The sequence below is a fragment of the Adiantum capillus-veneris genome, chromosome 20, assembly GCF_014529385.1.
Source record: "Adiantum capillus-veneris isolate H3 chromosome 20, ASM1452938v2, whole genome shotgun sequence".
Lineage (NCBI taxonomy): Eukaryota > Viridiplantae > Streptophyta > Polypodiopsida > Polypodiales > Pteridaceae > Adiantum > Adiantum capillus-veneris.
In genome coordinates this window covers 22,811,853-22,838,002 of record NC_140950.1, presented here as the reverse complement: position 1 = coordinate 22,838,002, position 26,150 = coordinate 22,811,853, and the positions used below count along the sequence as shown (strand labels likewise).

Sequence of the window (26,150 nt, the reverse complement as noted above, 5' to 3'; positions counted from 1 at the left end):
ATTGCTTATTTGGAGAGGAATTTCTCAGAACTAGAAGGAATGTGAGACCTTTTACTACCCTTGTAATCAAGAGACCAATACTGAACAATTCGCAATCGTGTACTCCAGAGATGCCCAAAATGAGTGAAGTGTCAGCAGCAAATGTAGTGGCTGGCATTACCTTCTTGATCAAATGCACAACCCTTGTGGCGTGATGATCAAAAGCAGCAGGAGTGGCTCATGCATCCAACTCCAGCTTCCATGTTTCATCTGTTTGCAGCAATTTAAATTTATGTCCCGACACCAGCCCATTCCACAAGACCTCATCATGAATGTCAAACTTGTTGAACTCTTGCCGTGCCTCTCCAAGAAAGCCACACTCTATGTACATGTCAGCTAGTGCACTGGTAAGGGCCCGGTCTAACCCCTTCACAACGGTCTCACTATGTATGATTTGTCCTTTCTGAATGGCTTCAATGCAGGCACAAGCTTTCAGACTGCATGCATATGTGATCTCGTTTGGTGAGACTCCAGCACACTCCATCTGCTCGAAAAAGAGGAGTGCGTCTTCAGTATGTTCGTACTTTAAGTAGCCTGCAATCAATGCTGTCCACGAAACCACATCAGTAGCTTGAAGGTTAGTAAACATATGCTGTGCTTCAGCAAACAAGCCATTTTTTGCATACATATGGACCACAGAGTTGCCCAAAACAAGATCCTTTTCCAACCATCCTCTCTTTTCGATCTGATCATGAACATCGCGACCCATTTCTCGTGCCCCTGCACATGCACAAGCTTTCAGAATGCATGTTAATGTTATGGAAGTTGGAGGAATTCTCTCCTTTTGCATCTGCTCAAAACAAAACAAAGCCTTTCTTCCTTGTTCATGATCTACATATGCAGCAATAAGTGTATTCCACAAGACAGCATTTCGTCTGCCGCATCTGTCAAATGTCTTTTGTGCCTCTTTGAGGAGGCCCCATTTCGCATACATATCAACCAAGGTGCTGCCTATGTACCAATTTCTCGCTGCAAGGCCTGTTTTATCGATTTGAGCATGTATTGCTTGGCCTCTATCTGTGTCTTTCAAACTAGCACAACTCTGTAGTAAGGCAACATACGCAGCCGGTTCAAACAGCTGTACACATTCCTGTTGCAGCATGTCATACAGCTCCAAAGCATGCCTAAGCTCACCGCATTTAATGTAAGCACAAAGAAGAAAACTCCATGAATAATCAGTCTGAGAGGCTTGTCCATCAACTACTACCTGTGCCTTCTTCAAGCATTGAACATCAGCTAACATTGGCAGTAGGTACTTTGTGAGTGAGCTGTGAGTCTCCAGCCCATTTCGGCGCAGGTATGCATGCATCCGCAATGCATTGCCTTGGTTCTTCTCTCTTGTACACCTGATGATGATGTGGGAGATTCTCTCGACAGAACCCTGGCTTGTCATGGCTGATTATCTTTGGTGGTGCTCCAATTCGGAGGACCCGCTCCTCACCTTTGATGACCATGGTGGTCCTGAAGTTTGCGTTTAGTGGAGAGACGTGAGTTTCCTTAGCACGCACCACTGCAGCATGTCGTTTCCTCTTCTACAGACCCACCTTTCGAGGAAACATGGAGGACCTGTGTTCCTCTTGAGTCTTCAACCAGGAGAAAACTTATTCAACTTGGGGCTATTTCTCTGCTACGAGGGCAGAGTACTCCTGCACCGGCGCTACATGCAAGAAAGTGGTGCCCAATGAAGCATCTCATCCTTCCCCTGCAAACAAAACCTCCGATTTCAAGAATGGGAGCAAGATCTAGCTGAATGCGGGATGCAAGTGCACAAGCAGAAGCTGAACGACCCGCAAGCACGTCTACGAAGCACCAGCAGAGACTTAACGATCCACGATCCCTTGCTCGTGCGCGCGCGCTCTCGAAGCCTTTTACCACAAGCCCTCCACCAACCCTTGCAAAAGCACTTTATATACGGAGCCTTTTGCAGGAAGATTGTGTGTGTCTTGCAAGAAAGTGAGGAGTTTATATATGTGATAGGTAAATATCACAACCCAGACGATTGGCTCAGGGCGACTCGTGTCATTCGGACTAGTCCATAGTAGTTTGTTAGCTTGAATCTCATGTAATTTCAGTATCTCAAGGCTCGGCATGAGCTTGAGGTTGATCTGTAAATTTCTCTCTACTCACAATTGTGAGTTTTGCAAAAAAGAAAAGATAATAGTATGTCTCACCGAGTTTGAAAAAATCGCCAAAAGCTAGCATCTTGGTGAGATTCGACCTTTTAGTGGTTGCGTCAATCTAATGGGTCTCTCTCTCTCTCTCTCTCTCTCTCTCTCTCTCTCTCTTTGTCGAAACCCTACTACTTTGCAGTGCTTTACAAGTCGAAATGTTAGCTGTGCGCGTGAGTCTCCCCCCGAGCGAAGGGAAACTTTGTGGGGGGGCGTTAAGCCTCATGATCGCCCTTCGGTAGCCGAAGCAGGCCTCTGCTCGTAGCACCTTCTGCAACAAACTCACCGCGTCGAACACAACCCACGCCCATCGCGACCTCTACACACCCACACCATTGCGTCCTCTGCACACCCCGCCCGTCGTGACCTCTGCAGACTCTGCCCGTTCTCTGTACATCGCTAGTGACCTTCACCTCAATCTTAGCTCACTTGCTTGCCTAGGGTTTGATCCCACGACAACCCGATCTACTTGGACCCTTTATTCAAAGTAGTTCTGCCTAGGGTTTGATCCCATGGCAACCCGACCTACCTTTGAGAATGAATACTCCAAAGTTCACCGCAAGGGGCCGACCAAGCTTTGCAGCAGTCGTAGCAGCTCCGAGCAAGCTCACATGGATTGGACAGCTCCAAGTAGCCCTTGATCGGGTAATGGAGGAGAATCGCGACCTCAAAGCTCGCCTTAGCAAGCTTGAGGCACGCTTTGACTCCATGGTCAAGCTCGCCACCGACAAAGTAAAAGAAGTTGAATCAAGGGTCACGCAAGCCCAATCGGTCGCCTTTGCCAAAGTGCAGACTTGCGTGACAACAGAGTTCTACAAACAAAGACTCCAAGAAGACAACACCCTCAAGGTTCACATTGGTGGGCTCCCCTCGCCATGGTGCATCACTGAGGACACTCTTGAAGAAGCGATCACCAAGCTCAATGACATCCTTCAACCAATTAACATCAAACCTGAAACGGTTTCTTGGATCAAGGATATACATAGGCAAGTGCCACCCGAACATTGTCTTCTCACTTTCAAAGACAAAGAGGATAAGATGCAATTGCTACGGCAACCTCGACTCCTCAAAGGGTCAAAGATTTGGATCAACGAGGAGCTGACAACAAATCAACTAAAGATAAAAAAGAGCGAGCTCAAGAAGATGCACGAAGCCCGCAAGCAAGGTAAATGGGCAGTCTATCGAGGTGGTAAAGCCATCATCCAAGAGTTCCTAGCCCCTAAAAAGGCTCTACCCCACCCTCCTTAGATCTTGTTTCCTTTTTCCTTTTCTTTTCCACCGTGATGATTGGACCCTCAGTCCTTAACTGATATGTATCCGATGGCTTCACTTAGAAGCAGCGAGCTGATGCAAGGTTTTTGTGATGGTCCCATAGGTCATATCTGACCTTCATGGATGATGAATCAATCTCTCTCTCTCTCTCTCTCTCTCTCTCTCTCTCTCTCTCTCTCTCTCTAAAAAGCTGTTTGGGCGGCGGTATTGGCAACTCTCAGAGGCTTTCGACAAGCAGGCTCTTTTTCATGAGCAGCCCCACAGGAACATGGCCTGTGTGTGTGTGTGTGTGTGTGTGTGGGCTAAGCAGAGGGAGCTCGGGCGGCCTGTGCAGAGGGATGAGCAAGTAGGGGGCATGCATGGATGAGGCGTCGGAAGTGGAGGCATGCGCACGGAGGTCTCCATTGGAACTTGCTGCCTAGAGTATTGATGTGGGTGTCTATCTCTCTCCGCACATATGCTCTCTTTCTCATTGATACACGAGTAGTTACTGCGGGGGGGAATGCAGGGCAAGTGACGGCGACGAGGGTAGCTTCTAGGCGCTCTGCCAACGTGGGTTTTTTTTTGGGGGGGGAGGGGAGGATAGAATATTCGGGGGCATCTCTTAGATGTTTGGGTTTTCTTTTTAGACGTACGAGTATGCCAATTGCGTATAGTGGGTGCAAAAAATAAAATAGTTCATTTTTTGTTGTGGACCCTCAATTCCCCCGTATTCACCAACTTCATCTGATAGTCAAGATTGTAGCCACGCCCCATCGCTGAATGTGAACCACAAATCCCCCCTCCACCACCTTGTGGACTTACTAGACATGCACAATCATAATGCCACCATTGTGCTTGGCCGGAGGATGATGAAAGGTATAATATTGAACAGTTTCACTTTCAGTGTGGTGGTTTCTTCATGTATGGAGGATTCATATATTTCTGTAGCTTTTGAAGGATGTTTTTTTTTGCCATACTCACAGTTGTGAGTTGAGAGACTTAATATTAACTCAAAAAATTTACAATTTCCCTCAAGCACTACATGTGCCTTGAGGGGCTAGGGTTCCATCAGAGGCTTGTACATAGAAGAAGATACTCTTACCGTCTTGAGTGTTCTAAGTAGCTCATTGGAGACCTTCATTCTTCACCCTTGTTAGCTGCCCCTCTTGCTCCTACGCCATGCATGAGCTCAATGCTCCGACACACAATATCATCAAAATGAGCTACATCTAGTTTGCCCTCAAAAACTCAAAAATTTCTAGTCTTCCAGACCTAGTTCAGTAACAATATCTGATAATTTTTGTGCACACCAAAACGCTTGTCTTTGTATACCACGCCCTTCCAAGATCAGGTCATCTGTATAGAAAATGATCTTCCAAGGCCTTCTTACCCATTTGCAAACCCCAATGGCTAGCCCCCGCAAAGTAGGGCACTAGCCAAGAACAAATATATGGGGTCTTCACAGGCTACCCTGCAGCCAGAGCAAGTGTCATAGCCGACCCCTCTAGCGTGCACCTTGATCCCAGTAGGCAAGGCTCCCCATAACACTTTCCAAATGAATATCTTTATGTATTACGGCCCTTTAATCTCCCAAATGGTATTAACATTCCTTTGTCAGGGTTCTCTATCCAGTTTTTCTTGCAAGTTTTGTTGAGTGGAGCAAACCAATCCGTTTAGTATACCAGCACCTTATAGGTACTCCAGGTCTTGGGAAGCTAGAACACCTTATCTTTCGGCCAATGCCAGGCTCTCCAATCCAATTCTGCTCCGTTGGCAAGTGGAAATGAGGATGACAACACTTCCAAGAGTCGACTAATCAGAAGCCTTTCGTATAACCGCAACTTATGCTGCAACACCATGAGCTCCACATCCTTCCAACAAAAGCTTTTGTCATCCCAAAGATAAGAGAGTTTAGAAATTCCTTTGTTGTTAACTAGCCGTGCAACTTCCCTCCAAAAGGGGTTCAAGGAGTCCCTTCCAAGTTTGAAGAGCCAAGGGGACCAATTGCGGGAGGAATCCTTGAAATATCTGAAGTTCTCCCCCCATACTAGGGTTGAAGTTGCTTTGTTACAGTTTCGTGCTAGTTCTCCTGTGCAGCCAGCAAGCTTCTAGGATGTCTAGAATGGTGCCAAAATCTTGTATGGCATAGTGGCCTTCTTCTATATGCCCCCTTTTGAGGCAAGCTTTGCATCATTTATCATATCCCATGCCATAATAGGCCATGCCTTTTTGGTCCGTCAAAGAGACAACAAGTTTGGCACACGAGGCTTCTGCATGCACCATGGGATCCATATTCCCGATTCTGCGTAGGTTCTTAGGTCTTGCTACCCATTCCCATTCCCCCATTGGAAAGGGGTTGTGGCTTTTGAAGGATGTTATCAATACATCACGCTTTCAAACGTTCATTCAGTTCCTACTAATAACGGTGGTGACCTAAGTGATGTAACCATTTGTGCTGCTTACTACACCAGTTGCCCAAAAGTATGACTTGTAAAAATCAATAACCTAGCAATGTATCCAATAAGACTAGCAATGTGTTGCTTTGGATGTACCAGAACTTTAGTAAAACATTCTTAAGCTACTAGGAAATCTTTGAAGATTTCCTCAAGCTTTCTTGGAATCAAAATGACCTAGAAATGAGCTCAGAATGGGTAGTTTTATTGTTGAGAAACGAGCAGGGATTTCAAAATGACGTGATCACACTATAATTTCAGGTTAATAACAATAGAAATGCAAAATAACAAATATTTTGTTAATTGACATTCATCTTTTTTGACCTCCAGGGAGACCTGGAGACCGGCTCGTAGCCGTCGGGCTAATTAGTTGGCCTGCCGGGCCCGCCGCGTAAAGCTATTTTCCCGCCGGGCCCGTTGTGGCTATATAAAGGCGACGCCGGTGCTTGTCTTTTTCACAAAAGAGGTACATTGAAAAGTCTTCACCAAACTTTCTGGTAGCTTTCCACATTCTCAAAGCAGTGTAGCAGTAATTTTTTAAACCCTTCCTTATTTTATTGATGTTTTTTTGAGTTTTTTGCGTTAAAACTTAAAGGTTTAAAATTTATTTTATCAAATCATCGTACGTGGATGCACTGGCACATGGTTGAAATTGCGGCTAGGTGTGTCATTGCAAAAGCGTACGATGATTATGTTTTATATTGCTCCTAGTCATTCATGCTTCGGCACATGGTTGCAATTGCGACTAGGTGTGTTGCTGCTAGAATGACAGGAGCATTTGTTTGAAAGAAGTAAACGTGCGTGAATGCACTGGCACATGGTTGCAATTGTGGCTAGGTGTTTCATTGCAAAAGCGTAGGGTGATTATGTTTTATGTTGCTCCCAGTCATTCATGCTTTGACACATGGTTACTATTGCGACTAGGTGTGTTGCTGCTAGAATGACAGGAGCATCTGTTTGAAACAATTCACCGTGTGTGGATGCACTGGCACATGGTTGCAATTGCGGCTAGGTGTGTCATTGCAAAAACGTAAGATGACTATGTTTTATGTTGCTTCCCGTCATTCATGCTTCGGCACATGGTTGCAATTGCGACTAGGTGTGTTACTGCTAGATTGACGGTAGCATCTAATGCATGAGTGTGTGCTCAAATAATTTCATAATGCTTCATATGCTTGAATCTTGAAAGAAGACATCGTGCATGGATGCACTGGCACATGGTTGCAATTGTGACTAGGTGTGTCATTGCAAAAGCGTAGGATGACTATGTTTTATGTTGCTCCCAGTCATTCATGCTTCGGCACATGGTTGCAATTGCGACTAGGTGTGTTGCTGGTAGAATGATAGGAGCATCTGTTTGAAAGAAGTCACCATGCGTGGATGCACTGGCACATGGTTGCAATTGCGGCTAGGTGTGTCATTGCAAAAGCGTAGGGTGACTATGTTTTATGTTGCTCCCAGTCATTCATGCTTCGGCACATGGTTGCAATTGCGACTAGGTGTGTTGCTGCTAGAATGACAAGAGCATTTGTTTGTAAGTTGTCGTACGGTGAGGCATTGGCACATGGTTGCAATTGCGATTAGGTGTGTCACTGCAAAAGCGTACGAGATCTATGGTCTATATTGCACTTTTTCTTTCACGTAGAAAAGATCCAAATGCAGTGGCACGTAGTTATATTTCACAATGTGTTGTTTGCAATAATACCATTGCAGGCAAAATGGATCCTTCTGCTACTTCAATGATAGAGTTCAAAAAGAAAATTAGACAATTGTTGATTACGATCGTTAGTGCACTAGATCCCGACGATATAGCGCAGATTGTTGCAGATGAGTCTAGATTGCAATCATTATACAGTGAGATTGCCCACAAAATGTTGTTGTTATATCCAGACAAAACAACCGAATCAATAATCTCATTACTGAGCAGTTGGGTGGGAAATTTTCCCAAGGTGGCCTCTGATTTGAAAGAGGAATGCTCTCAAGAAGTAGACAAGGGTAAGCTAGAGCATTGGAACACTAGATGGAGAGCTGAAAAGGAGAGGTCAAGGCGAGCATCCCACATAGACACATAGTTTGGCCTAAGCAAGAAAATGCGAATGGCTATCACCAGAGTTGTGGGGAGCAGCCAAGTTGGAGAACCGTTTATTGAGGAGGCTGCCATTGAGGGAACATCGGGTTCTACTACTTCTGCCAGTCACCTGGAGAGCAGTATATACAATTCTGAATGTAGTATGACTCTGGGCATTCCAAATAAGTCCATTAAGAAGATCAAGAAACTTGGGTCAGAGGCTTATGGCACAGGGTGGCAAGTTCAAATCAAAGGGATCAGTTTCCTTCCTGCAACGAATACTTATTGTGCCAAGGAGTTCAAAGGACAGGCCAAGCATCAGTGGAAAAGCTTTGCATTAGAAAGTGGGGTAGATCTCAACCATAGAGGGATTGTGAGGAGTATTTCCCACTCTGTAACGTTGCCATGGTTTCTGATATTCCCCTACTTCAATGGGGGAACTTTAGGTGATCTTATGGAGATAGTGCCCCTTCCACATGGCTCTTTCACGACGCTTGTAGCGCATCAAGAGGGGAAAGGAAAGATCCCTGAAGACTTTAAATGGGAGCAGCCCTCTGAAGACCAGAAAACACGTATTAAGAGCCTGTGCAATCATGCTCCCTCGTTGATCCATGCCTTGGTGAAGGCATTGCGATTCGCACATGACGAGGGAGTGCTCCACAATGATCTCCATCCATGGAACATCATGTTGGACTTTACCAAGGATCTCACTCCCCGTATTGGAATAATTGATTGGGGATTGGCTCTGCGTGTTGGCTTAGAGACACAAAAGACCAACAATACCGATGAAAACTGGTAAAAGCTTCATCCTTGGCGAGCTCCTGAGTTACTAGATGGCAATCACCTGTGCCCATGGACCAAGGCCACAGATGTGTACACCATAGGATGGGTGATATGGCAATTTTGTAAGTTTTGTGGAGAGTTCTCTGACTACTACAACACAGATTTTTTCAAACATAAGGTTTCAGTGGAGGTGCAAGCCATATCTAGGATTGTTGTGGAACGTTGGGTGAGGAAGAAATCCATAGACAGAAAGACCTTAGCACTTTTGGACGAAGAATTAGAAAGATTTGAAGCCCAACCAGAACGATGCTTACGCCCTCCCTCTGAAATGAGTGTAGCCTTTTTTTTATGGATATATGTTGTACTTTATGAAGGAGGGTTTTCTGAGACTTTTGACTTATAAAAGCACTTTTAAATTTTGGGTTTTATGCGCCATGGATGATGTATGAGTAATAAAAACACTTTGTTATATTTCAATAGACAACAAATTTTCTATGAGTTTTGTTTTTTCTCTTAAGTTTCAAGCAATAAGCCACGTGGAATCACTGATTGTCATTCATTGATTTAAAAAATGGTGGTTACTCTTATATCAATTGATTGTCGTAAGATGGTGGTTATTCTAATATCAATTGATTGTCAATAAAAAGGTGGTTACTCTTATAGCAATTGATTGTCGTAAAATGGTGGTTACTCTTATAGCAATTGATTATCATTAAGTTTGTATGCCGTAACTGAAGTATAGTGTTTAATCAGGATATGGATAATGATAATCAAAGGGCTAAGCGCGCTTTTGAGCATCTCAGATCCATGTGTCAAGGCGGTGGAGTGAATGACACCGCTCGAATTGCAGCTCGTTGCTCCCAGTGGGCCAACCCAGTGGGTACACAATGGAAAGAGGTGAACTCTAGGATTGATCGAGAAATGGTCAAATCCATATGGCCAGGTGTTGCAGATGACAACATCAAGAAAGGCCGACTCAAGCTATCACAATGCATTAATGCAGACATACGAGACAATGGAGAGAACATATATCTCAATGTTATGGGTCATCCTATTCATCATATGGATTGTCCATTGTGGTTTGCCAAGATGCTATACATGCATTATGTCTTGGGTGAAGCAGTGGACTTCAGCTCAAGGACACCTCATATGACGGTTGAGGACATTCATAGCAGTGCAATCACCGTCACACGGCAAGAGATGTCATTGGCACTAGAAGGTGCATCAATGGAAGTGCACCAAGTTAAGGAGGAGCTTCAAACTCAACTCAGGCAAGCATCACAAGCTACACAAGGCTCTCATGCAGAAGCAACCCTAAATAGAGACTTGCAAAGGGAGGTGAAGGTGCTATCTCGCCACGTAAAAGAGTTAGAGGCGACTATAAAAAAACAAAATGATGCCACATTGATTGAGCACCCAACATCTATTGAGGCCCCTCCAGCTTCTGGTGAGCACGGTGGTCCTTGCCCCATATGTAGATCATTCGTTCATAAGTGGTGTGGTCACTTCAGCTTGCCATGCGGACATATGTACCATATATCATGCTTGATGCAAAGCATGATGAATAGCTTTCATTGTGCTATATGTGAGTATGAGATATCCAAAAAGCTATATGCAATGTTCAAAATGTCTGAAGACTATAATAAGCTTAAAGGTCAGCGTGAACAGGAGAATGAAGATATTCTCACAAATATTTCACTATCACTTGGATAGTTTTTGTAACATTTGAAAACATTTACTCGTTTTCTTGCGAGAATTTATTAGTGAATTGTGAATTGTCTTCACTTAAGCTTCAATTATGATATGTGATAATGCAAAGATTTGTTAGGGCTTTGTATATTATGAAGCTTTAATAGTGATTTGTGGCCTTGTAAAGGTTTTTAAGGGCTTCATTTATTATTAAGAAAATGTCTAAACCTTAAACTAAATATAAAAAAAAGCTTATAAGATAAACAGTTTCTGAACTTAAACAGAAGTCACTCAATGGATTCGATAATCTATTAATTAAACCACCGTCGCTTGCTGCGATGGGTCAAAGTTGGTTCAATTTCCAAATTCTCTTCAATCTCTTATAAAGTACATGTAGTTTCTACTTCATGAGATTCCCCTTGCAGCTCACTGTCTTCGTCCACCTCATCATTGGTTACATCATAAGTCCAGCGCGGCATCTCCTCTTTGTAGTTCTCAGCTTGCACTCTTGCCAATAGCCGATGGTTGCAGTACATATACACCAATTTTTCAGCTCTTGAATTTAGAAGGCGGTTTCTGATGGTGGAATGTACATATTTATATGTACTCCAGTTTCTCTCAGAACTTGAATTGGATGCACATTGGGCTAGGATTCTAACAGCTAGGCGTTTAAGGGTGGGTGCACTACCACCATTCATCATCCACCACTTCCACGCTGGTTACTCCGTGGCAAGTTTCTGCACAAATTCTGTACCAAACTTACTCTCTTTGAGTTTAAACTTCGTAAGATCAGTAACAACTGATGCATGCTCATCAGGATCAGCATAAAACCTGCCTATCACATCATAAAAGTCTTCCAGCATCTCCTCATCAAGTTTTTCTATTTCCATTGCCCAATACTCTGGATCCAATAAAAAAGCTACGCTGTGTAGTGGACTATGTGCTCCAACCCATTGACCATGCACATACTTTCTCAGAATTTCTCTCCTCTTTTGAGTGAATGGTGTCTTCCAAGGCTTCACAATTGGATCCTGGTGCTCCTCTAGATTTGCAAGGCTTTCTTGAACACTCCACCAAGCCATCCACACCTTACCTATGTTAGGCAAGGCAGAATCCAGTTGGCGTAATGCGAGCATAATTGGCATCATGACATTGTGCACATCCACCACATCATCCCAGAAGTGGCAATCAGCTAGTAGATCTCTGATCACCCCTATTTTGCTTTTTATCTTCCCCTTTGACCGGCCTCCTATTCTAAAAAAGTAGCACAAACAAATGTCTCCATCACAGCATTCTTATTTTTTTTTAGTGATTCTATCGTATAGTAGTTGGTGCAAAATCTAGTTTCACATGGCAGTTTTAACATAATAGACATCCTCTGAGGGTACATGTCAAGAACCCTCTGACACTTCAAAACAAACTTGACTATTAAGCGAGCATTGTCTACTATCCATTTGAACCACTCTGTGTCATTACTCTTGTACCAATCTTGCAATACCAAGTTCAAGCTGTGTGTACTGCAACCAGCACTATATATGTGAGATAAGCGACTTTCAAGTATCCTACCTGTAGCCCTACAATTTTTGGCATTGTCCATGATTACTTTGACAACATTTTCTTTTCCAAGTTCCTCAACTGCGTCGCCAATGATGTCAGCTATAAAACTGCCATACTTTATTTGACCAGAGCTATCCACATCTTTGATAAAACATTCACCACGAGGACATACAAGCATGATGTTGAACAATGGCCGCCTTTGAACGTTGGACCAACCATCACTAACTATGGTGTATCTAGATTGTTCTGTTGCATTTAATATCACCCTTTGAATATCCTGTTGTGTGCTTGTGTAACATTTATCCAACAATTGGTTTCTCATATGGTGATATGTTAGAGGGGTAAATCCAGCACCATACTCCCCAATGCGTTTCCAAGCTGACTTCCATGCATCACGGGTGACAATGGCCAATGATCCCCTAGTGAAATAGACGACTTTAGCTAGTGCAAGTTGTGCTTCTTCTAAGGCCCATCTCAAAAGTAGAGATATCGACTCAAAGATTCCCCTTTCTATCTCTTTTCAAGAATCAGTTCAGTCCAAAAAAGAACTAATGACCCATGATAGAAGTTCTAATCAATATAGCAATCAATTTAGCAAATATAATGGTGAACCAAACATGAGATCAGTCCATCCCAAATGTAGAGATACCTACCCAAAGATTCACCTTTCTACCTCCTTTCAAGAATCAATTCAGTCCAAAAAAGAACTAATGATCTATGATCAGAGTTACATTAAGTTTTAATTTTTTTTAAAGACTATTCATTTTTTTACCTTTAGTTTTTCTTCTAAATTTTAAACGATGACCAAATTTAGAGGAAGAGGTGATGTGATGTGATGTCTATAAAGGGGTTATATAGAGCCGCCAAATATGGAGGGGGTACACGACGGGGCCGGCGGGATTCTTGCTTGTCCCGCCGGGCCTGCCATTATTGGTTGTCCTGCCAGTTCTACGTTTTCTATCGATTTTCGTAGGTCATGACATTAGATATGTTATTAACATGAAAAAAATAGTGATAATAACAACAATAATTAACATTTAACAAAATGTTGTTGGGGTATAAAGCCCAATGTGGTCGCCCAGGTAAGTGGGCGGGCCGCCAGGTATGTACACATATTCTTTTGTAAAAACCTAATAAGAACTCACTATGTTCTACACATTACAGTAGAGCGAGTTCACCATATCGTCGTGCTCTTCTTCTCGCACTCTCTCTCGCGTTGCACTTCCGCTCGTACTCCTTCAACTGGTATCAGAGCTCAGATCGAGGCTCGGGGCAGCACTGCAGGAGGCTAGACTTGGAGTGAAATTCGACAGGCAAAGACACGGCCCCGAATCTTGTGGGATAGCCCGTAGGGCTAGGTGTGCTCAGAATTTCATTCTGAGGTCATCTCGGCCACCGTTCGGCTTCGACAAAGGACTGCGCAGGCCATTTTCGACTACGTGGTCTCAGCGGGTGCAGATCCGACTCTGCAAATTTGGGGTTTTCGGCCTACGACTGTAGGTGCTGAGGATATTGACACTCCTAGAGTGTTGATTTGTGGCTGTCTACACATCGAAGGACAGCTCACAGTTCTTGGAGGCGTGTCACATACGACACAAGCGCATCTACACACAGACTGTAGGCGACATCCACTAGTTCATCAGGTAGCTTGTGTTTGCTGCTTGATATTCCAGATTTCATCCTGACATTGCAGGTACTTCCACATGGGATGTATTGTCAGAGATGATGTATGTCTGTTGAGGGTTTGCTGGCTGTGAGTCACGCAGCAAACAATCGCCGCAGCGGTTACAACATACAATGGGAAATTTGTGGATGTATGACTTTGTGAGAAGTCTATGTACTGTCAGATTTATTGCAGCCTTTGTTGAGGGTCGAGTGAGGTTTTATTGAGGTGGGGGATTCTCGAATGTTGAGATCCTTTCGGTGATACAGGTCTTGGAGCGATCCCTCGAGCACCCTTAGATAGGCAGCTAGGATGTATTGACTGTGAGTTAGACAGTTGGGATTGCATCTTTGCTTTACTGCCGTTGAGGCATTGTCATAGTCTATGCTTATAGGACAGTGACAGGACAGTGAGAGACAGTATAGGTGCAGGACAGGTTTACCTGCAGCTTACAGTGTCAGAGAGACAGTGTTTTTTGAGCTGTTTTTAGTACACCAGAGCCATTTTACAAAGGAGACTCTGCCAAAATTTTTGCAGAATCTGAAGCTTTCTTGGTTCATTTGACAAGTTGATATTGGTTCAGAGGTCAGTTTACAGGGGAAACTCTGCCGAATTTTTCCCAGAAAAGTAAACTACTGTGAAGCGTAGCTATGGCTGGATCACAGGACACTGCTCTTTACAATATCAAGAAGCTGGATGGAACCAATTTCCCATTGTGGAAGAAGCAGATTTGGCAGGTGTTGGTACAAAATAAGTAGATAAAACCTATAAAGCTCAAGGGGATAAAACCAGAAGATATGGATGAAGATGAATGGAGCGAAATGGATGAATTGGCACTTTCTACCATTATGCTGACTTTGGCAGAAATCGTTTACTTCAATGTAGTAGACGAGATGTCGGCTTATCAAGCATGGTTAAAGCTGAGTGATCTTTATGAGAAGCAGAGTGCAGCTTCACAGGTATACTGGCTTAAGAAGCTTGTTGACTTGAAGATGAAAGAAGGGACACCTATGTCCAATCATCTGAATGAATTCAACACAATCTATAGTCAGTTGTCAGCTCAAGGTGTCAAGTTTGATGAACCTGTTAGAGCTATGTTCCTGTTGATCACATTGCCGGAAAGTTAAGACACTTTTTGCACAACTTTGAGTAATTCTGCACCTCCAGATGGTTTGAACATAGCAGGTGTAGAAGGAAGTCTACTTACTGAAGAAACCAATAGAAAGACAATGGACAAAGGCAAAGGAACAGCCTTACTTGTCAGGGGAAGGACCAAAGAAAAGTACAAAGGTGGAAAGAGGAATCAATCTCGTAGCAAGTCCCGCACTGCTAAAGGAAAGAGTGACATAGAATGCTACCATTGTGGCAAGAAGGGTCACATGAAAAGAGACTGCAGAGAATGGAAAGCAAAAAAAGGCAAAGAGAAAGCTGAAGACCATGGTGAGAAGAACAAGTCCTCAGTGAAGATTCAAGAAATAAATGTGACAAACACTGTTGCAGAGGATGACAGTCTAGTGTTAGGAGACATCTACTTCTTGAAGAATACAATGGACTCAGCTCTTCTTATAGCATCTGATGGAAATGCACTGAGTGATTGGATTATAGACTCAGGGGCATCACTTCATGTGTCTCCAAACAAGGAGTGGTTTACTTCTTATGTGACCACTAAAGATCATGTTCGGCTAGGCAATGGGCAGACATGTGAGATCTTAGGTGTTGGAGATGTTCAATTGAAGTTTCAGAATGGCTCTTCTTTCACGCTGAAGAATGTGAGACATGTTCCCGCAATTACAAAGAGCTTGATCAACACAAGTTTACTTGATGATGCTGGCTCAGAACATGTGGAAGATATCCAAGGGTTCTATGACAGTAGCACATGGAGTAAATTCTGGAGGACTTTACATGATTTATGTATCAAATGTCTCTAAAAATGTAATCAATGTAACCGAGCAGCCGAACGTTTCTTTGTGGCATAGCCGGTTAGGACATATGTCCAAGAAGGGAATGGAAAACTTGTCTCGTTCTGGTTATTTTCCTGGATTTTCATTTAATGATTTTGAATTCTGTGAACATTGTCTATATGGTAAGCAAACACAGCAGCCACATAAGCATAGAAGCAGTAGAAGAGATACACAGTTGGCACTTGTTCATAGTGATTTGTGTGGACCTATGCCTAACCTATCTCTAGGGGGAGCTTCTTACTTTATGACATTTATAGATGATTACTCGAGGAAAGTATGGGTTTACTTTCTCAAGCACAAGGATGAAGCGTTTAGTGTTTTCAAAACGTTTGTGACACTTGTGGAGAATCAGAGTGGCAAGAAGCTTAAATGCTTACGCACTGACAATGGTGGAGAGTATGTTTCAAAGGCCTTTCAGGACTTTTGTGAGTCAAAAGGTATAAAACGTGAACTTACTGCTCCTTACAATCCTCCTCAAAATGGTGTTGCTGAGAGGATGAATAGGACCATACAAGAGAAGGTCAGAAGTATGTTGTCTAATGCACAGCTGCCAAATGGGTTTTGGGCTGAAGCTGTATCAACAGCTGTTCATCTTGTAAATAGATCTCCTAGCAAGGTTTTGCAGAAGGATTCAGTGCCAGAGATGGTATGGTCAAGCAAAATGCCCTCATACAAGCATCTCAGAGTCTTTGGCTGTGAGGCATATACTCACGTTCCAAAGGAATTTAGGAACAAACTTGAGCCAAAGAGTAGAAAGTGCATCTTTCTAGGCTATGGTAATTCTGGTGAGATGGGGTACAGACTTTGGGATCCCGAATCCAGAAAGGTTGTCCGCAGCAATGATGTTCACTTTAATGAATCCAAATATCATTCTAAACCAGAGAGGGTTGAGGAGATTAGAAGAGTTGTCTTCCAAGAAGATGGACCTGCACGTCGAAGACCAAATGTCAGGGCTCAAGAGGAGCAAGGACAGGATAGAGTGGAACCACAGGTTGTGGCTGAGCCTGAGTCACCTATTGTGCGTAGATCTGGATGTGTCACGCGACCTCCTGATAGGTTTGTTCCATCTATGAACTATGTCATGTTGACTGATTGCAATGAGCCTTCATGTTACAAGGAAGCAGTGCAAATGACGGACTCCGGGAATTGGCAATTGGCCAGCAGTCAGAGATGACAGCTCTGCATAAAAACAAGACATGGAAGCTATTTAAATTACCACAGGGCAAAAAGGCTCTACCTTGTAAATGGGTTTACACGTATAAGATCACCGCTCATGATAGTCAGCCAAAGTACAAAGCAAGGCTTGTTGCCAAGGGCTTTAAGCAAGAACAAGGCATTGACTTTGATGAAGTCTTCTCTCTGGTGGTCAAGATGACTACATTGAGATGCTTTCTTGCATTGGTTTCCATATTAGATTTGGTGTTGCACCAAATGGATGTCAAGACAGCGTTCTTGCATGGTGATTTAGATGTGGAAATTTACATGCAGCAGCCAGAAGGGTTTGTTGAGAAAGGCAAGGAAGATTGGGTATGCCAGTTGTTAAAGAGTCTTTATGGCTTAAAACAATCATCGAGGGCATGGTACCATAAATTCCACAAGTTTATGCTTTCTCAAGGCTACAAACGTAGTGAGTTCGATCACTGTCTATATACAAAGAAGGCTAAGGATGGTAGTTGGTTGATCCTTATTTTGTATGTGGATGACATGTTGATTGCTGGCATGAACTTGGAAGAAATTTCAGCTTTGAAGTCAAAGATGGCAAAATCGTTTGACATGAAAGACATGGGTGAGGCAAGTCATATACTTGGTATGCGCATTGAGAGAGACATATCAAAGAAGTTGATTTGGTTATCTCAAACAGAGTATATTGACAAGGTTTTGCAACGTTTCAATATGGAGAAGGGAAAGGCATTGAGTGTTCCATTGCCACCATATGTGAAACTTAGCAAACAAGATTGTCCTGTGTCTGAGGAAGAACAGGCTGAAATGGATAAGATTCCATATGCGTCTGCAGTGGGTAGTTTGATGTATGCAATGATTGCTACTCGCCCAGACATTGCATTTGCACTGGGAGCAGTAAGTCGATACATGTCAAACCCAGGCAAGAAACATTGGGAGGCAGTGAAAGCAATATTGAGATACCTGAAAGCTACAAAGAGTATGCGTATATGCTATGGGAGTCAGGAGCTAAGTGTAAAGGGTTTTACAGACTCAGATTATGCAGGTGACTTAGACAACCGAAGGTCTACGTCAGGGTATGTCTTTACATTGGCTAGTGGAGCAGTATCATGGCGTTCTAGATTACAAGATTGTGTTACTCAGTCTACTACAGAGGCTGAATATGTTGCAGCATCAGAGGCATGCAAAGAATCAATTTGGCTTAATCGACTAGTAACAGATTTGGGAATCAAAGAAGAGATGCCTGTGTTATATTGTGATAGTCAAAGTGCTATACAATTGGCTCGCAATCTAGTTTATCACTCAAAGACAAAGCATGTGGATGTGAAGTATCATTTCATCAGGGAAATGCTCGAGGATAAGCAACTTCAGCTTGTCAGAGTTCACACCACAGAAAATCCTGCTGATCTACTTACAAAAGGACTTCCCTCAGAGAGATTTGCGCATTTTCGCAAGCAGTTAGGTGTAGGGTAGTACATCACTTCTCTACATCTCTTGTATATTAGCTTGTATAGTAGCTTCTCTCACACTTAAAGTACCACATTGGACTTTAAGTGGGAGGTTGTTGGGGTATAAAGCCCAATGTGGTCGCCCAGGTAAGTGGGCGGGCCGCCAGGTATGTACACATATTCTTGTGTAAAAACCTAATAAGAACTCACTATGCTCTACACATTACAGTAGAGCGAGTTCACCATATCGTCGTGCTCTTCTTCTCACACTCTCTCTCGCGTGGCACTTCCGCTCGTACTCCTTCAAATGCGTCATCGCGTAATTAAAATCCCTGGAAACGAGGCAAAGAGACAACAAGTTTGGCACATGAAGCTTTTGCATGCCCAATGGGGTCCATAATCCCGATTCCGCCTAGATTCTTAGGTCTCGTTACCCATTCCCATTCCCTCATTGGCAAGGGGTTGTGGCTTTTGAAGGATGTTATCAATACATCACGCTTTCAAACGTTCATTAAGTTCCTACTAATACCGATGGTGACGTAAGTGATGTAACCATTTGTGTTGCTTACTACACCAGCTGCCCAAAAGTATGACTTGTAAAAATCAATCACCTGGCAATGTATCCAATAAGACTAGCAATGCTTTGCTTTGGATGTACTAGAACTTTAGTAAAACATTCTTTTTTTTTTTAATAGCAAAACTCACAATTGTGAGTGAATTATATTGAACATCTCAAAAAATTACAAGGTCTTGTCATGCTCATGTTTAGCCATGACAACATCCAGGGACCATAATTACATCGGCTATCAGGGCAGCCACCCCTACCAACCCATCCTCTCATCCTTGATACACAAGGTCCATAATCTTGTCATTCTTAGATCATTTATTTACCGATGGCCAAGATTTGCCCCCATCCTAGGCATTCCATCTGTTGACAACAAGGCACAAGTAGTCCTAGACCAATCCTCCGAGTGTTGCTTGCGCCCGAGTGTCCATATTAGCACTTTGCTTTCTTGTATAATTTCTGCGAAGCTTGCCACCTCAAAACCTCCTTAAAAAACACGGCGGTTCCTTATCTGCCATACATTATGTAAGAAGAAGTATCTGACTGTCTGAGTGCTGACGAGGAGTGCAGGACTACCTGAATTCTTACCTCCATACTTCTTCTTACATTATGTAAGAAGAAGTATCAGGACTACCTGAATTCTTACCTCCAAGGAATAGGTCAGTCTTGAAATAACTAATTTTCCATGTTCTTTGGACCCACTTGCATATTTTCCCTACGAGGCCTTTGATAGTTGGGCAGTCCATGAATAGGTGGGCCATATCTTCACTAGCCAACCTGCACCCCAAGCATCGATCTGACCCAATCCTGAATCTTCACCCTCGTCGGTAGAGCACCCCAAATAACCTTCCATAAGAAAACCTTCATGTGCTGTAGAACCTTTGGCTTCCATATGTTCTCCATTACATGCTCCCACCTTTCCTCCGGCCATTGCTTTTTCCATAGCTTGTTAAGGGGGCTAGACCAATTCTTCTTTTGCATCATTGTTTGATAAATGCTTTTAGTATGGGGTTTCCACAAGAGACTGCTTCCGGGCCATTTCCAGGCATTCCAGTCCAACTCCGAATCACAGGTTGGCATCACTAGATTGCAAGCTCTTTCATCACTTTGTGGACAAGCAAGACCTCCAAGCTATTAAGTTGGTACTGGGTAACATTCTTAAGCTACTAGGAAATCTTTGAAGATTTCCTCAAGCTTTCTTGGAATCAAAATGACCTAGAAATGAGCTCAAAATGGGTAATTTTATTGTTGAGAAACGTAAAAAATAGCAAATAAGGGTCTAGAAGGAGGAATAAATGAGTTGCCAAAAGGGGTTCTACCCAAAAAACGCAAGAATTGGGGTGAAAGAAGGCTAGTTGAGCCAAAAGCAAGGGAGTCTCAAAATCAAAATTGAGGCCTTATCCCCCGTTTTTTGCACAAAAAAACTAGGTATTCTCTTACCTTGTGCAAAACACTTCTAGCCCTAGATAGACAAATGGGAACTCCATCTTCTTCTCTTTTATAGCGTTTTTCATCTTGTTGCTCTTTCACAAATATTACCATATTTTTCCTATTATGATGGAGAAAATCATAGGTCCTATGAGCTTATAGGAATGAATTTTCCATGCTAAATTCCTTGATATGTGCTTAGCTTGCTCTAGTATCTTACTCATTATCTTTGTAAGTTTTTTTTTCCCTCTCGTAGCCTTGAGTTTTTGATAGAAGGAGCTTCAATTATATCCCCAAATGAATTAATATTAAAGTAAAATTCTCCCCTAGAATTATGTAATTTCCTCAAGATCAAAGGGTGTTTCCATATTATGGTAGTGATTTGTGTGAACACACTTAGGACCACGAGGGCACTTTCTTTCTTGTTTTAAAGGTACACCCCCCCCCCCCCCCCCCCCCCCCCCCCTCCCCCCTCCCACTTGTGTATATGTACGTCACTCTAGGGAAAGCATTATCTTTGTATTGGCACACTTGATAATACTACTTCCTGTGTTGTCTGCTCTTGGGCTTATCCTTCATCTTCTCCATCTTCGAGTGCATTCGTACAACTATAATTCCAACAATTGGTATCAGAGTAGGCTTCGACATCTAGGGCAACATCCCTAACAACACTTTAGCTCACGTTCTCTAATTGAGGTGATTTTTGGTGAGCGCTCGTAGGGCAACATAATCTTTGGATTTTCAAAATTTTGATTCGAACATTTTGACCTGTTAGGAAGGGAATGGGGTCTAAGGGGGCCTCTTTATTTTCCATGGGATTAATAAGCAGATTATGGAAGGGGCAAATGGATGGATGCCATATGGACTGAAATGGTGGGTATGACAGGGTCTAAAAGTAAGTGGTCAAACTTGTACTCTCTTATAAAATGTAAAGAGAAAATCTCTTTTATTTTTTTGAAAGAAATTTTGGTTATTTTAAAGTTTGTATAGAGTTTAGGAGTTCATTCTTATTATTTTCCTTCAGTTTCAAATTTTGACCGAGGGCACTCCTTGGAAACCACGTTTGAAGGTGTTAGGGCGAGATTTTGGGAAAGTTTTGTATGTAGGAAATACAGTCCTTAACACAATAAAAAACATTGGTTCTTTGAGTATTTTTAGATTCCATGGTTTTAATGCTCGTTGGAGCCCGCAGATTAAGGAAAAAGTAAGAAATGTATGTTTTACATTAGTTTTTAAGAGATTGCCAACTTGCACATTGTTTTTTAGAGAATCCGAGCAAGGTATGTTTTTCTTGCATCAAAATCTACAAGTTCAACACTAAAAAAACAAAAAAAAAAGTGGCCGCAAGGGCGCGCGAAATGGCCATCCGGGACTTTTGGATGGCCATTTTGCGCGCCCTTGTGGCCACTCCTTTTGAGGGCTTTGGGGGTCTTTACATGGGAAAATTTTGTAACACTATTGTGTATAAGTATGAGAAAAGGATGTAAGATAGATGTACAGAGAGCAAGAGCTCTCCCCTTGGGGTCTTATAATGACAAATAGAGGCCTTTTTAATGCATGGCCATGAGATAGAGGTGTAGCGTTTGATGTAATCAGAGTGTTACCATATACATGTGGTAGTGATGTGTGTGAACACACTAGGACCGCCGGGGCATTTTTTCCCTCTTTAGGAGGTTTTTTCCCTCGTGCATTGTATATACTCCCATCACTCTAGGGCTATCTATCTTTCCATTGCACACTAAGTAACACACTCTCTATTGTGTGCCTTAAGCTTCCTTCGTCTTCTCCAAGCTGTGTGTGTTTCTCTGCAACCCTAATTCCAACAATTGGTATCAGAGCAGGTCACGTCCTCACGGGCTTTGTCGCCAGCTGCTCTAGCACACGCCTGCTCACTTTCTCCGATTTCAGTGAGCTTTGGCAAGCGTTCACAGGTCGACAAATATTTTGGATAAGCTCGAAGAGCTTGGTCTGCTCATAATTTTGATTTGGGCTCATTTCGGCCTCCGTTTCCACTACAAGCAGTACTGCATAGGCTATTTCGTCATTTTGTGTAGAATTTCTGTCAGTGCCATTTTTTGCATAACAGGTGCCTTATAGTCTTCTACGGTTTGTGCTATATAGCACAGGTTGTTCCCGCTCCGTTTCTCCTATTTTCAGGCAGTTTCCACATCAGGTGCACCATTTACCATGACTGACAACAACAACACAGATGTGTTCAAGATGTTTGCTGCTGAGGACAGGCTGGATGGGGACAACTACCCTATGTGGGCTTATATGATGCAACATGTTCTTGTGTCAAAGGGTGTCTGGAACAATGTGCAGGGCATTGATGTATGTCCTGGTTCTGAGGATGTAGGCGATGTTGAGGATGTTGCAGGTCTTGCTGCAAGGATTGCAACTGTTAGAGTTGTTTTGCCTACGGTAGAACAAGCTCGTTGGGATGTTAAGGATGCGTAGGCTCATGCATTGATTGCGTTGTCTGTGAAGCGCACCATTGTTCCTCACATCCGTTCAGCAAAATCTGCAAAACAGGCTTGGGATATTCTAGCAGGTCTTTATGCAAGCCGTAATGAGGCTAAAATTGCTTTGCTGCGTAAAGAGCTAGAGTCGAAGATTATGCATGAGGAAGATGATATGGACACTTTCCTTGCTAGTGTCAAGGATATCAATGAGTAGCTTATTTCTGCAGGTGAAGTCATTTCAGACAGTTCCCTTGTGCAGACTGTTCTTGATGCCTTACCAGATTCCTACCAGACTTTTGCTAGTACTTGGAGACTGATGACCCAAGGAAATCCTGAAGTTGTCAAGTTTGATGCATTATGCACATTGCTGTTGCAAGAGTCACTTTCTAGAAAAAACAGGACTAGGCAGCGTGTAGTTGAACATGCTTTTATTGCTTCTCAAAGAAAGGGTGGTAACAGTAATGAAGCCACTTCTTATGGTTCTGCTGCGAGTAGCAAAAATTATGTTCCTAATGCTTCTACTGGCAGCAATTCGTCTGGAAATTCTGGTGATAAGGGAAAAAAGAAGATGCGTTGCCATTATTGTAAAGCCAATGATCACTTGATCAAGTCGTTTCCTAAGTTGAAGGCCAAAGAGGCTAAGAAGAAAGAGGGTGGTGCCACTGCAAATGCTGGTTCCACTACAAATGCAGCCATTATTGAGTCTTCTGTGAAAGGAGATTGTGTTGCTGATGTTGATGCAGAATGGGCTTTTAGTGCAGAGTGCACTTACAATCCTGCTGTCCATGATGCATGCTTGTCAGTTGCTGCAGATTCACATGTGTGGTATTTCGACAGTGGTGCTACAAAGCACATTACCTCACATCGAGAATTGCTTACCTCTCTCGAGCCTGTCCCTCATGGGAATTCAGTCACTTGTGCGAACAACGCCTCTTATCCAGTTCAGGGAGTTGGAAAGATTGTGCTTACTGCTGCTAATGGCAGTTCTTTCACACTTGTTGATGCACTTTATGTACCTGGGATCAAGAAGAATCTCTTGTCTGTATCCGCACTTGCTAGACTTGGACTTGTAGTCAAATTTGTGGATGACAGATGTACAGTTCATGATCTCAGTTTTGGTGATGAAATTGTTGCATCTGGCCTTTTGTGCCGTGGGCTGTATAAGAGCACTTTGTATGACAAGTGTGGACAAAACTTTGCAAATGCTGTTGCAGATTCAAGGGCTATTTCAAATGCAAAACTTTGGCATGCACGTTTTGGTCATCTGAATTTTGCCAGTTTGCTGCGTTTGCAGAAATCTGACATGGTTGCTTCTTTGCCACCTCTTGAAGCACCTGTCAAACATGTTTGTGAAGGCTGTATTTTGGGTAAGATGCAGCGTTCTAAGTTTCCAAAGGATGGTTCAGTTCGGGCCACATGCAGGTTGCAGCTTGTGCATAGTGATGTTTGTGGGCCCATGCAAACTCCGTCCTTGGGCAATTACCTGTACTTCGTGACTTTCATTGATGATTACTCCAGGCATGCATGGGTATTTCTGCTTAAAGCGAAGTCCGAAGTTTTTATGTGCTTCAAACAATTTCTGGCTATGGCTGAAAATGTCTCGAAATGTACTATGGGCACCCTCCATTCTGATCGAGGGGGGGAGTATATGTCTCATGAATTTAATGCATTTCTGGCTAGTCGTGGGATACGACACCAATGTACAGTGCCTTATACACCTCAGCAAAATGGTGTTGCTGAGAGGAAAAACAGGTCACTGACGGAAATGGCACGATGTATGGTCAAAAGTCAAGCTTTACCGCATTCTTTTTGGCTTGAGGCCATCATGTGTGCCACTTATGTACTTAACAGGTGTCCTACAAAATCTTTGCAGTCTATTACTCCATATGAAGCATGGCATGATAGAAAACCTTCTATTGAGCACATGTGTGTTTTTGGCTGTTTGGCATATGCTTTGGTGCCACAAGTGTAGCGCAGAAAATTGGATGATAAGGCTGTCAAATGTATTTTTGTTGGTTAAAGTGCTGAAAGCAAAGGTTACAGGTTGTATCATCCGCAAACAAAACGTATTCTAGTTTCACGGGATGTAGTGTTTGTGGAAGATTTTGTTCAGCCCTTGCTGTCATGTACTAGAGACAGTAATGTAAGCTCACAGGACATTTATGACACTTTGTTGCCTCTTTTCACTGGTGGAAATACGAATGTAAGTTCTGAAGGAGTACGAGCGGAAGTACGACACGAGAGAGAGTGCGAAAAGAAGAGCATGACGATATGGTGAACTCGCTCTACTTGATGTGTAGAGCATAGTGAGTTCTTATTAGGTTTTTACAAAAGAATATGTGTACATACCTGGCGGCCCGCCCACTTACCTGGGCGACCACATTGGGCTTTATACCCCAACAACCTCCCACTTAAAGTCCAATGTGGTACTTTAAGTGTGAGAGAAGCTACTATACAAGCTAATATACAAGAGATGTAGAGAAGTGATGTACTACCCTACACCTAACTGCTTGTGAAAATGCGCAAAGCTCTCTGAGGAAAGTCCTTTTGTAAGTAGATCAGCAGGATTTTCTGTGGTGTGAACTTTGACAAGTTGAATTTGCTTATCCTCGAGCATTTCCCTGATGAAATGATACTTCACATCCACATGCTTTGTCTTTGAGTGATAAACTAGATTGCGAGCCAATTGTATAGCACTTTGACTATCACAATATAACACAGGCATCTCTTCTTTGATTCCCAAATCTGTTACTAGTCGATTAATCCAAATTGATTCTTTGCATGCCTCTGATGCTGCAACATATTCAGCCTCTGTAGTAGACTGAGTAACACAATCTTGTAATCTAGAACGCCATGATACTGCTCCACCAGCCAATGTAAAGACATACCCTAATGTAGACCTTCGGTTGTCTAAGTCACCTACATAATCTGAGTCTGTAAAACCCTTTACACTTAGCTCCTGACTCCCATAGCATATACGCATACTCTTTGTAGCTTTCAGGTAGCAATCATTGCATACATCAAACTACCCACTGCAGACGCATATGGAATCTTATCCATTTCAGCCTGTTCTTCCTCAGACACAGGACAATCTTGTTTGCTAAGTTTCACATATGGTGGCAATGGAACACTCAATGCCTTTCCCTTCTCCATATTGAAACGTTGCAAAACCTTGTCAATATACTCTGTTTGAGATAACCAAATCAACTTCTTTGATCTGTCTCTCTCAATGCGCATACCAAGTATATGACTTGCCTCACCCATATCTTTCATGTCAAACGATTTTGCCATCTTTGACTTCAAAGCTGAAATTTCTTCCAAGTGCTTGCCAGCAATCAACATGTCATCCACATACAAAATAAGGATCAACCAACTACAATCCTTAGCCTTCTTTGTATATAGAGAGTGATCGAACTCAAGACGTTTGTAGCCT

At 42.9% G+C, this 26,150-nt stretch overlaps 1 protein-coding gene and 1 pseudogene across 1 annotated transcript; one reads left to right on the top strand and one right to left on the bottom strand.

Moving 5' to 3' along the window:
• Positions 1-217: 217 nt before the first annotated feature.
• Positions 218-1,348, bottom strand: LOC147432230 (pentatricopeptide repeat-containing protein At4g18520, chloroplastic-like). The gene has a single exon (XM_086491900.1). The coding sequence runs from the start codon at positions 1,346-1,348 to the stop codon at positions 218-220; it is 1,131 nt and encodes a 376-aa protein (XP_086348026.1).
• A 1,396-nt stretch (positions 1,349-2,744) lies between these two features.
• Positions 2,745-3,309, top strand: LOC147432229 (uncharacterized; annotated as a pseudogene).
• Positions 3,310-26,150: the final 22,841 nt, after the last annotated feature.

Bases quoted from the DNA above. Each gene is read 5' to 3' on its own strand.
- LOC147432230 (XM_086491900.1), bottom strand. From the start codon at position 1,348: ATGCATGCATACCTGCGCCGAAATGGGCTGGAGACTCACAGCTCACTC.